This window comes from Diadema setosum, chromosome 1 (genome assembly GCF_964275005.1).
Source record: "Diadema setosum chromosome 1, eeDiaSeto1, whole genome shotgun sequence".
Taxonomy (NCBI): Eukaryota; Metazoa; Echinodermata; class Echinoidea; order Diadematoida; family Diadematidae; genus Diadema; species Diadema setosum.
Window position 1 is genome coordinate 38347293 of NC_092685.1, and position 13096 is coordinate 38360388.

The 13096-nt window shown below is 41.2% G+C and overlaps 1 protein-coding gene across 1 annotated transcript in view; it reads left to right on the plus strand.

The window, feature by feature from the left end:
* The window catches only part of LOC140235390 (uncharacterized), a 57435-nt gene that overhangs the window by 38989 nt on the left and 5350 nt on the right, over window positions 1-13096 (plus strand). Inside the window, exons 27-39 of the mRNA XM_072315451.1 lie at window positions 1077-1286; window positions 3028-3278; window positions 3854-3993; window positions 4398-4450; window positions 5011-5201; window positions 6199-6359; window positions 7082-7258; window positions 7712-7877; window positions 8501-8593; window positions 9314-9376; window positions 10295-10444; window positions 11704-11901; window positions 12340-12584. Coding sequence (XP_072171552.1) covers window positions 1077-1286; window positions 3028-3278; window positions 3854-3993; window positions 4398-4450; window positions 5011-5201; window positions 6199-6359; window positions 7082-7258; window positions 7712-7877; window positions 8501-8593; window positions 9314-9376; window positions 10295-10444; window positions 11704-11901; window positions 12340-12584 — 2098 coding nt within the window. The remainder of the gene's footprint in view (window positions 1-1076; window positions 1287-3027; window positions 3279-3853; window positions 3994-4397; window positions 4451-5010; window positions 5202-6198; window positions 6360-7081; window positions 7259-7711; window positions 7878-8500; window positions 8594-9313; window positions 9377-10294; window positions 10445-11703; window positions 11902-12339; window positions 12585-13096) is intronic.

Below are 13096 nucleotides of genomic sequence, written 5' to 3' on the forward strand. Positions count from 1 at the left end.
TGATACCCCTTAGAATTGCATGCTCTTTGACGTTTCATAGAGTAGTTTCTGAATATCTCGTAAAACGTTAAAAGCTAAATCCTCACCTCGACCAGAACTGTACACACCCTTTAAGAAATGCAGATTTACATGCTTCTAACATGTGACACTATATGAGTTGACTGTACTCTTCGGTTGACTTTTAGTTGTAGGCTGTAAAGGTAGGTTTTGATTAAGGTCTTATATTCTCACTAATCTAACTTGAAAGATGTTCATACAAAACAGCAACATACAAACTTCAATCTTTAATGTAACTTGCCAGTTCAACCAGAAGTTATATAAATTCATGCTGCACGAGCTAATATCCCCAGTAACCAGTCAATAGTAGCCAGCCAAAGTATAAGATGTACAGCAAAGATTTCTGACACATGGTATTTAGTTTGAGGAGCAGTTGTCAGACATCCCAATCCTCTTTCCCACCTCTATATCCAAAGGCTAACCCTACCCTCAACACCAATTCTAACCCTTACCCTAGCCCTTTACCTAATCCTTATTCCAAATCCAACCCAAAGCCCAAAGCCCAACCCCATCCCTAACCCATCCCCTACCCCAAGCTCCTTTTTCAAACCAATCCCATCCCAACTCACACCCATCCTAATCCCTGACCTCAACATCAATCCCTCCCTAAACTCAACCGTAACCCTTACCTCATTTCCAAATCTAAGCAGACCTGCACTTAACCCGTTCCACATGGGAACCTGGTGGCCTGCGCATTAAAGTCTATGGGCATTTCAGAATTCAGTATCTCAATCCCAACCTCATCCCCACCCCAAACTCGACCTTTGCCCTCAACCCAACCCCAAACCACACCCTAATCCCACCCTCAACCTAATCGAACCCCAACCTCAAGCTTAACCCATCCCCAACCCCAACCCCAACCCAGCCCAACCCTAACTCTTCTCTTATTCCTATCCTTTCTTCTGAGTTTCTGCAAATCCAAACCAATCAAATACCTCAAAATTGCCCCAGTGATCTTTTGTATCAGTCTCTGCCCCTGATGTCCCAATATTTCTTCTCTCATTACCGCCACAACGCAGACACCGACTCCCTCCTGAACCACAGCCTCAGTATCGCCTCCTATGCCTCTACTCTCTCGCCCCCCGGGATGTCCTCCGCGGGCCGAGGACGTCAGTTCCTGTCCTCCTTTAGGGCCAGGCCCCCCTCCCCCTCCCCCTCCACCATCTCCGCAGCCTCCACTACGTCCTCCTCTGTCCCCATCCCGGACAGGAGACGAAAGATCATTAAGGGTGAGTGGCTCCATGTTCGGTCAACTCTTGGTCTGTGGTTTCCAACCTTGTACAGTGGTGTTTCCCAGTGGCTGGATATTGGTACCTTTGACTCAAAGGCAGTTTATTATTGCAGCCTTTCCTCACTTTTCTTGTACACCAATGTGCCATTGTTCTACATATAAGTTATTATGCACAAATACATGCACAGATGGCACCATATAATAACTGTCATGCAGAGGAAAAGTAGAAATGTTAGCTAAAGGGTGTATCTCACTGGATGAGACTTTGCTGCAATTGCTGCGACTGATGCGACTTGTGCAACTTGAGAGCCAAGAAAAAAAAAGACTTGCTCTGTCACCAAGAAGGAGACTCGAGGGTGACTTCAGAGATGTCTCCGGATAAGATGAAAATTCATACGTCCGGAAGTCGCTGATATGTCGCCCGACATCTCTGAGATATCTCCTTATTAGTTGTGGAGACGTCTCTGCAACATGTGTGATAGGTTGCCAATGGGTCACTGCAAAGTCGCAAAGATGTCTCTGAGACTTCACAAATAGACCTTGTTGAGATGTTGTGAAGACCAGACTCGAAAGAGTCTCCAAAAATTCAAACATGTTCAATTTTCTCATTACTCTCCGGAAACTACATTCCAGGAGATGTCACAGAGATTTATGCGCGACCACTCTGCGAACAGCAAGACTCTAGTTGCCACCAGGTCACCAACTAGTCTACAGCCCAATGAGATACACACTTTAGTCATTGTTATTGATGTATTTGTAGCCTTAAATATAGAGCAGAACTTCTTCTTTTTTTAGCCTCAAATATAGTGCAGAACCTTTTTTTCTTTGCCTTAGAAAAGAGCACGTAGCATAGAAATGCTTAAAGTAGCACAGTACAATAGTAACATAGCACAGTTTCTCTTGTAATATTGACGCAATCACAAATTCAGAGGGATCGAAGCAGCATGCACTTTTGTTTATGACCAGTGTAATTTTGTGCTAGTTCTCTCTCATCCAAATTGCAATATAGGAGCACAACCATGAAAACAGAGATCTCCTCCATAACAATTATGAATGACAAAATGCCACTAATACCATACTTCATTTTAACTTTGTGCTTAATATGCCTTTAACCCAGTTTTAGGTATCTATTAATGTCTGTATCTGCCTATCGTTACTTTTTTTACTTGCAATATCTTAGATGTGGGAGATGTACATACTAAAGAATTACTAGCAGTTATCGTATCTTGCAGATTTTATGCTTTTGAATTGCCATATTTCATTTGCATGGTTGGTGAATTTGCATGTGCATGTGTACTAATATCAGTAATTGTGGGTACATTCCTAAGATTTCAGATTTTTTTTTTTTTTTCATGTGGTCAGGATTATATATGTTACCCGTCTGTTTTTGGTGAAAACTATAAATTCTCACTGTGTGGTCCTGATGTATTTAAACTGATGATTACACTTTGTGACACACTTGCACAGTTTAACACAGATGTAATGATGATTTAAACGAAACAGCAGAAATGATTACTATTAATCATATGGGCATTAATGCCTGGTACTTCTGAATGGAGTCTTGCTGTTTGTTGGATGATGAGTGTGACCACTTGTAGCAGGTGACCATTACAGAGAGGTAGCCACCAAGACTACCTTACATCATTGATTTCAAATGATGCTCTTCTCATTGAGATGTGCAATAAGTGATATCACAAAGTGCTAACTTGAGACATCTCCACACATACCACCATCTCAAGGTCCCCAGCCCAGCCCGACGGTGACCACTCCACTGCCGCGCCGGTCCAGCAGGGACAACCTGACGGGTCAAGTGGGCGACCAGTTCGCCTCCCCTCCCACCATCTCGGTCCTTCCCAACGTGCCGGAGAAGCCGGTCACTCTGTCCGCACCCGCGGAGTTCCAGCTCCCCTCAGTTCCTCCTCCCAGGAGCAAGTGGGTGCCGGACGACAGGGTCACCAACTGCATGGTGTGCCAGGACCGCTTCAGCATGGTCAGTTGATTTGTGGTAGTGGCAGCGGTGATTGTGATGATGAATGGCGATGGTGTTGATGGCAGTGATGATGGGAAGGGCAGGTGGAATGTTGGCCATAGTGATGATTATTATGAAGGTAATGGTGATGTTGATGATGACGATGATGTTAATGGTGATGAAGATGATGATGATGGTCAGTAATTGAGGTGAGAATGATGATGACAATAATGCTGCTGTTGCTGCTGTTGGTTATGATAATGTTGGAGATGCCTACTGTTTACGTTTTTGCCCAAAATACTGTAGGTTTTGTGGAAAATACTGTCTCTCTCAAATTGTATGACTTCAAACGTCTATTGCAAGAAAGGTAAAGGTACTGGGGCGGGGGAGGTGGGGGGGGGGGCAGCACTGTCCACAAAAGGCTAATGCTTAACCCGTTGAGGATGGACTGATTTTTGCTACAACAGGCATTTCCCATAGATACCTGCCCAAGTATACTTGGGACTCATCCTCAACGGGTTAAAACATTATAGGTGGGTGGTCAAGATTTCAAACAGGACTGTTTTGATGGCATTTTTCTTGTCTATCCAATGCAGTTTAATCGTAGGCATCACTGCCGACGGTGTGGTCGTGTCGTCTGCTGGAAGTGCTCACAGCTTCGCGCCATCGTTGATGGTTACGGTGACACGCCCGTCAGAATCTGCGACCAGTGCTACGAGAAATTCATCACTCCCAGGTGTGCCCTTGTCAATTTCATCTGTCTTTTTTTTTAGTATTCCTTCTTGGATGTGCCCTGATTTTCTCAGCATTTTAAACTAGGAGTTTTTGATGCAGAGTTTTCTGGAGTCTTTGAGGGTAGGCAAACAATGAATGTAATATTTTTCATTGTAGTAAAGTACGAAACATGCCAGGAACTTAAAATGTTCTTTGAGGATGCTGGAAAATTTGTGTTATTTATCATCACAGTGCCTGTTTTGTAAGACTCTGTTGCATTTACGTTTTCCGAGAAGAGACATTAGAGCATCATTATGTTTGCAAACTTTGCTTCGGCAGCATTCTTTAGAAGAGTTTAGATGATAAATGGTAGTTCCATTCAAGATCATGTCAAATTGTAGCTACCTACTTTCTCTTTTACCTCAGGCCCTCTGCAACATCTCAGTCTTTGGAGCGGCGAATCAAGGAGAAATTCAGTGGTAAGTTTTGCTCCTTTTGCTCCAAAATGTGAAACTTGGGTTGAATGAGGGGAAAAAAAACCCCCAACAACCCCAAAACAAATATAAGAGGAAAGGAAACGGACATTGACAGTGAGGATCAATTCACAGCAAGGTTTATTTCTTGAAATCATGGCTTAAATTGTTGATTGCCCATGGAATATCGTTGGAGAAGAAAGTCATTTTCTTCCCGTCAAACTATTTGTGTTTGTAAGTTTTGCTACCCACAATAAACATTTAAAGCTTAGTTTTGTTGAAGAATATAAGATACTGTAATTTCGTCAATATATAATAATACTCTGTAAGAAATGCTAACTCTAGAAGATTGGTTCACCTACATTTAATAGTCCTTTTGAGTTAATCATAATGTGAACCTGTCAAAATGCCCCAAATCTCAAATCAGCCTTGTGTACTTTTAAAAATTGTATATTTGCAGGCCGAAGAGAAAAATATATCTTATCGACTCTCTGTGCGTTTTGATTCATAGGCTTATATTTTATTTCTAAATGCGGACCCCATTCTTCCTTTTCTTGAACCCCCAGGAGGGCATGGGTCACCCAGTTCCAGCCGCAACAGTCCTGTGTCCAGGTCCCAGACCCCGATGCGGACGCCTGAATTCAGCCTCGGCGGTCAGGGGCTGGCTGAGTCTCAGTACAACCTCGTGAGTGACTGGCGGCTGACGTTGGAGGCAGCACACAATGAGATTGTCAGGGAGGATTTCTACTATGAACAGGTGAGGGCCTTTGAAGGTCTGAGACAAAGAAAAATGCATATATATTGTAAACATTTTTTGAATCACTTTAAGGTGCACTGAATCTGCTTGATGATCATTTAATAGTAATGAATGTATGACCAGACAGACTCACATACAGTGTATCTATCCACCCCCTCCTTTGATTATGTTTTAACTGCTATGAAAGAAGACCACCAAATTATATTTTGTTTTGTTTTTTCAAAGTATTTCGGGTGCTTGCCTTCCCAAATTCTCCAGTGTGATATATATATGACTCATCTGGTATATTTTTTATTGCCACAAGCTAGCTCTTGAGGCTATAAACTACCAACAGAAATGTAGGTCTGTGGGACTGGGTCACTGGCTCTCGCACGTGTATTTTGTAAGGTGGGAAAAACTATATTGGTATTATAATCAGGTTATCAGAATTTGTTATGGTTGTCTAAGTTGGTTTCTTGTGCAAACAGTATCTGTTCAAATCCATTGTCTTAAAGGTATTGTTTGCCATTGGGAGCAGTGATTTATAAAATGTTCAAATTATCACATTTGTGTAGGTCAGTCGTATCACAAGACATCCTACCCTGTAAACTTTTGCAATTAAAGCCTAAAATAAAAGAAGGTGTAACTATTTTTCTCCATTAACCATAACTGTAGACGGTTTATTCGAGAAACAATTTTATCATAACTATTGTTCACATTTTGTTTATTTAACAATACTTAACGTTGATTATATTGATTAACATTTTTACATCAGTTGTTTCTATCCCTAACCCACATCTTAGAACTACTTTGAAGTACTAAAAAATAGGTTTTTATTTCATTTGCAAATGATAAATAATGTCTTTAACAGTGTGCGATTATAAACTAAGAATATGCTTTTGTTGTACATTTTGCATGTATTCTACAATCTGAAACTGCATGTGTTGTTTTGTAAGTGATCAAATGTAGCAATGTTACGACCAAATTCATTCTTACTTCCTCCCATGAATGGTTCCAGGCCCCCAGTACATCCCTGTGCCTCTCCATCCTGGAGCTGCACTCAGACCCAGGGGCTTGTGGCCACCTCCTCCTCCAGCTGTGCCAGGAGCTCTCAGAGTACCTGCGCCCCATCAGGCCCGGTGAGACCAACGCCGAGGTGGACTACAATCTGGTCTTGAGGTACAGGTCCTCACCTGATGGGGATTTTTCTCGTCTTCTATCAAGTCCCGTATACACTGTCATTGATTACTGTGCAAACAGATGCTGATAGTTGCAGTAGCACACATTTTGCTGTTTTAGTACTTTCTTGTATGAACCCTTTATGTGCTACGACCCTTTATGTGCCACGGCACTTCGGTTGACTTGCCAAGCGTTTTCATTAGCATTCAGTATTCCATTATAAAATTGACCTAGTTGTAGATTAGAAAGTTCACTCAGGTTTAGCAATGTGCCTCAGTCCAATAGGAAGAACATGCTGACATGATAGAGATTAGGGGGATCAGATAATCTGTATTCACTGACAATCAAGTTCCAGACATCATCTGTGTCAATCAGCAAAGAAAGCACTCCAGTGTGCATGTTTATTGGCATTCAGACTTAGATTCAGACAAAGATTTCATGAGAATTTGTTGCTGGTATTGCACACTCTTCTTTACATTGTCTCCTCATATACATGTTTATAGTAAGATGCAATATTCCCTTTAAACTTCTATCATTGCTTTCACCTCCTCTGTGACCGTCGCATCAATGGTGGTTTTGTTCTTTCTAAACCCGTTCAAGACTAGTCGCGAGTGTATTCGGGCAGGTGTCTATGGGAATTGAGTGTCATATCAAAATCAGTCCGTCCTCAACAGGTTAATATGGTACTTTTCTATGTCACAATGGATTTGATGTCCCCCCAGCATGATGCGCAACTTGCTGCTGAACAGCAAGCTGAAGTTCCTGGGCTCTGGGGATGGATCCAGCCTGGAGCTGTGTGACACCTACCTGGGCCACGTGGACCTCCTCAGCCTCTTCGTCTCCTCCAACTGTCCTGATGTCCCCAGCATCCAGCAGCTCACCACGCCCGACAAGGCCAGGTAACCATGGCAACCAACAGGAGGTGTGGTCTGGATCTACCCAAGGGTTTTGGCTTTTTTTAATTCTTCTTTCAAACTGTTTAGAGTTTCTAAAGGAGTTTTTTTTTTTCTTTTTTTTTTTTTTTCCATTACAGTTAGGATCTACCAAGAGACTTTGTTTGTTGAAATTATTGCTGGTTTTCATGCCTTGGGGCTTGAAGTGTAGATTTAGCTGTTCGGACACCAAGTCAACAGGCTTCTTCTCCTTTAGTTCTTTCTCTCTTTTTTGTTCTGTGTTGTTTGTATCTGTTCTGGATGTGTACTATTATGTATGCTTCTGGTATGACCAAATGAATAGTAATTATAACAAAAATAATTGTCATCACTATCATGTTGTCAGTGAATGCAGATGATACATTTTGTAAATCATATCTGTGTCCATCATATTAAAGTTATGTGTGTATATCTTTGCAGGCGGATCCGTGACAAGCTTGTCCTCGCTGAGCGGCTCTCCCTTGCCATGGAGGTCTCTACCAAGTGCGGTCTGGAGCCGGGAGCCGTCTGGGCAGCCTGGGGGCTCAGCTGCCTCCAGGCTGGGGACTACCAGGGAGCCAGGGAGAAGTTCTCCCGCATTCTGAAGGTACACTGTCGCCGCCACATAATGTTCACTTTTCGTGCAGGTCACAATTTTGTCTCGGTCAGAATCACCAAACTTCCTTTGTCCCTGATTGATATGTGCATACTGTTTATCATTGTCTACTGAAGGAGCAGTCATTTGTTGCTCGGTCATTATGGCAGAGGGTTTGTATAGCTTCTAACCAATATGTGATGTTTTGTTTTGTTTATAGATACTTAAATTTTCTCATTAACTTGGGCTTGCTTTCATGATATTTCTTGGTGATATGTGAGAACACTTAGTACAAACAAGGAAGTGGTTGGAGCGGAGAAAGAAGTTGATTGTTTTCCCGCTCGCCATTACTGTAAAGCAAGAAATGTTTTCCTCATGAAATTGTTTGCGAATTGGAGCCAATGGTGTTTTTGGTAGCATGAAATTTTCATGAATTGTCACTGGCATTCAAGGTATATACCGGTAGTGCAGACAAGAACTTTTGTGTGCATTTTAATTTTGCAAATCTTGGCTCTCTCGCGAAATTTGTGAAATTAAAATGTATGCGAATATTCCTCATTTTACAGTAGTCATTGGTAGCTGTTGTTATATTACATGGTGACTATGGATAGATTTCCCCCCATGATTTATATCAGGTACCGGCAGACAAAAACCAAACCCAGGGTCCCAACCAGCTGCTGCAAGACATCATTCACACCCTGGAACTGTCAGCAAATCAGACACTGAGGGTGAGTCCTTTCTCCATCTCTTATCATTTGAATTCCGCTTCATAGTTGTCTTTACCCCACCAAGTCTAGGGGGAAATTTTGTTGCAAAAATGATCATGATTGTGTCATTGAATTGACTCCCCTGAATTTCATTACACATCTAATATGGAGAAAGAATTAGATGGACCTGCATGGATTCATGAAATCTGCACAAAATCAGGAAGAAATCTATGAACAAAACAGAGAAATCTATTTCATATAGAAACAGGAACTTTAATCTTCTAAAAGATATTGCCTATTCAAAAAAAGCCGTTATAAACATAGCAATTAGGAAATTTGAAATTTCTGCACCTTAAACAGATAATTATGCATGAACAAGAAAAGGGATAAAATAATTTTGTGTGGTATGTGATGGACTTCATGGGCTAAAACATATTCCTCTTTATTTGGTAGAAAAAGGGATATGGTTATTTTACAAATTGTAGGTGTTTGGTACCTTGTTTTATTAAAGTCAATGTGTTATTGAACTCCAACAGATTGTAGTTCCATGATCTAAAGCCAAATTAAGTATCTTCCATAACCTGTTCACTTTTTTTTTAGCACAGACCGTGTGGTCATTCTATCTGTATTTTCTTTTCTTCTCTTTTTTTTATCCAAATTTGACCTAGACAAGAATTGTTGTGCAAAATTCTTGTACCTGTTAGTTTTTCATCTTCGTTTCTCTGAATATTTTTACTGTAGGCTCACGACATCTTGGGAATGTCAACGACCTCAATCAAGGACTTCATATCCATTGTTCCAAAGGTGAATTCTCATCAACCTTTTCTGTCAAAGTCTGTATGACGTTTTGATGGTAGAGCTTTCTGCATGGTCAGCTACAGTCATTTGTTACCCGTCACAGTTTCTGTGATACATCAATTTCTTTCGGTGTAATGTCAATGTAGGTCTTGGTTCATTCAGTTGGTACAGTGTAATTAGAAAACTTGTTCAAGTTGGTCAACTAGACTTCAGAGTAGAAGCCACAGTGAACAAATGGTTTTCTAACCATAAGTGCAGTTGACCTAATTCAAGAAGTTTTCTAATTCATTTATTAATTCAATCTCATTTCAGAGCAACTACAGTATAGCAGTTGACTTGTTTAGAGACCTTATCAAACCATCCTTGGCATTTTGTCACAGAGAATGTAAATGATGATATACAATACATTTTGTTAGGATAAAGTACAACGTAACCAACTTATTAATTAAAATTCAGATTTCAGTTTTTTTTGTATAAATTGAAGGCATGTGCTAAGTAGGGCTACTGTATGGAGAGTCCCTTTAAGTCACCAATGCTCTTTCATTCCTTTTGTATGTCCATGCACTTGGGTATACCTTGTTCATGCTGTGAACATTGGCATTCTATTTATTTGCCCCCAAATTTGGCTTTTATGTGAGCCAGGCAAACCATCCATCTTAATTGATACCACAGTCTCTCGTGAAGACTGTGTGGATGCAATGAGGATTAACTTGTCATTCTTGTGGGCAACATGTGTATTTACAATTTGAATAGGATCAGGGTTGCAGATAAGTTAATAGGATGCCCCACTGCCCACTGACAGCTGCTGTCAAGACATAAATGTCAATTTACAGGAAATCAAGCAGGAAGATGTACCAATAAACAAACTACAATTGTGGTAAATGAGCTGTTCTGTTAAACACTAATCGTTTTCCCCTTGTGAAGACCACTCCGGACATGGACACATCGCTGGAGAATCTCGCCCTGAAGGAGTGTCTCCACTACATACAGACCTATGGCTCTCACTTGACCACTGTCCAGTTCCTGATGAGGCATGGCAAGATGACCACCGCTATCAACCACTTACTTCAAGAGGTAAGCATGGGGAATTTCAGTTTTGAAATAAAAGTCAAAATACTGTGTAGGCCAGGGGATGGTCCATGTATGAATAGTTCAATGTAACGATAGTAACTAAAAAGTAATCACCATTCAAAAAAAGAAAAAAAAAAGAAAGAAAGAAAGAAAGAGACTTTAACTCATAATGAAAATAAAAGGAGATGTTATCTTTACTGTATGAAGACGATATTAAAGTGATGTGCATAAGTTTGATTGATGAAATTTCTTCTCAAAGTTTTCTACAACTCAATGAGTGGTTTAAAGATATCCATGACAAGAGTTACACCATACAAACCTACTGGTAGCATGTATATTATCAGTTCTAAAACAAGTTTTTGCCCCACTGTAAACCAATTACACACAGGTTTGTATATATCTTTTTTTTTTTATTTTTTTTTTTATAATCACATTTCTCCAGAGATGAAAAAACAAGGTATCCATTGTATGCAAAAGAAACAAGTGGGCAAACAAACAAAAGATAACAGACAGAAAATGATTAGGATAGAACACACACAAAAAAAAAACACAAAAGAGAAAACAACATGTAATTAAATCTGTTCGACTGAACTTGTAAAATACTTGTGAAAATCATGGAGAGTACAGTTTCATGACTTGTCCAAGTCACTTCTTCAGCTCTGATTTGGGCTGGTGATTGGTGATTGGGCGATGTTACTGCATTTATTGTTCAGATGTTGAGGACTTTTCTGAATTATCAATTTGCATGTTGGTGAAACCCTGGACACCTTATGAGGAAGAAGAAGTTGCTATCCTTGATAAGAAAGCCAAATGGTTTGAAAGAGGACTCCAAATAGCTATGAAATGTGAATACGGAAAATCCTTCCCCAACAGAGGAGGGGGACTTCGACACAACCTCTCACCAATATTTAAAACAAAATGGTGATCTGAAAAATTCCTCAACATCTGGACTGGTGCAGATGAGTACACGCCAGCCAGTCAGAGCTGAAGAAATAACTTGGAGAAGTTTTGAAACTATCCTTTCTGTGAATTCTACAAATAAATCCAATCAAACAGATTTTATTTTGTGTTACCCTCTCACTGCCAGGATGAATCTTACTCTGCATGGATATGCAAAAAAATGGAAGCGTAAGGATACACCAATCACATCTCTCTTGATGTGGTTTTTCAGGTACCACTCTAGACAGATGTTTCATAGGACACTGAACCAGGTATTAACCTCCTACTTTCCCTCTCGCCCACCCCTTTCCCCCTTCCCTCAGCAATGTCCCAGTGAGCTGTTCGTGGAGGCGGTGTTGGTGCCGTGCATCAAGGAGGGACAGTTTGCACAGCTCCAGGACGCCATGCTGAAGGTGGACCCCACCCTGGTCCGGTGGCACCCTCACCTTACTGCCTCCTGTCGCCACATCAAACGCCTCGGATGGAGCCGTGTCCTCTACCAACTCCAGCTCTTCATGAAGGTTGGGAATTATTCCTGAGCTCAGTTCAGTTCGGTTTTATTTCTGCACGTAAATGTCACTACAGTTTTGGTATAATTATATGAATTATATGTACCCAGTAGTACTATCATAGGAAAAATGTAAAAAGTAAAGATATAAAGTGATGTCATATTGAAGGTACAGTAATGATTGGAAATGTAGGGGACCATCTTCATAAGCAGAACTTGAATAGGAAGATGGCTCCAGGTAAATGCAACATGTAATTGACTATCGATTATTATAAAGTACATTATAAATCTTGTCACTTAGTGAACAGCAGTGCAGAGGGCCTTTTTTGTGTAGTTTTTTTAGTATCAAACATTATTAGCAAAATTCATGTATGTTTGCTGATTTGTTGGTTTGACCCTTGCAAAATATCATGAGTCTTTATTGTTGCACGATCTTGTCAATCTTGTTCAGGACTTTGTCAGGGCGGCGATGACGTGCATCAAGTTCTTCCAGACCGGGGCTACCAGCTATAGCGCCCTCTTTGAGCGCCTGCACCACGTCCAGCGGGCCAAGGACCACCTGAGGGCCGTCATGGAGGACAAGCAGTGGGGCAGCGTGCCCCGCCCTGCCGCCATGGGGTCTTCCCCTCGGTCCATGAGTGCGGCCGGTAGTCAGGCCAACATCCGGTTCACTCTGTCCCCATCGGAACTCACCAAGTAAGTACCCTCTGGGCTGAGTGGCTGCATTCCAGTGCTCAAAAGCAAACCAAAGTGAACCGATCCCATGGGTACTGTGCCACACCATGCCAAATGTGGAGAAAGCATACCTCATGAGTTATTTTTAGAAGGGGTTCACACATTTTGTAGCAACAGGGTCTTTTTCCTTGTGTGCTCAGATCTCCTGAACAAAGAAATTAACTCTTGGCATTCTGATGTATGTGCATGTTACATACATTCTTGTCATGCCAACTTCTGGTATGGTTTTGGTATGCATTTGGAGCACATCTGGAAGTGCCTTATTTTTGGCTCGGTGTAGTATGTAGTACGGCAGGGTACACTTCAGGAACGTTTGAGCGCTCCTCTGGCACAGATGTAGTACGGTACAGTATGCTTTAGTATTGAAGGCAAACAGTTGTACAGTACAGTTTGGGGTTTGGGTTTTGGGGGAAAATGATGAATAGTATGGAGTAATTATTCCATGAAAACTTGGAGAAGGCAAAGTAAACAGT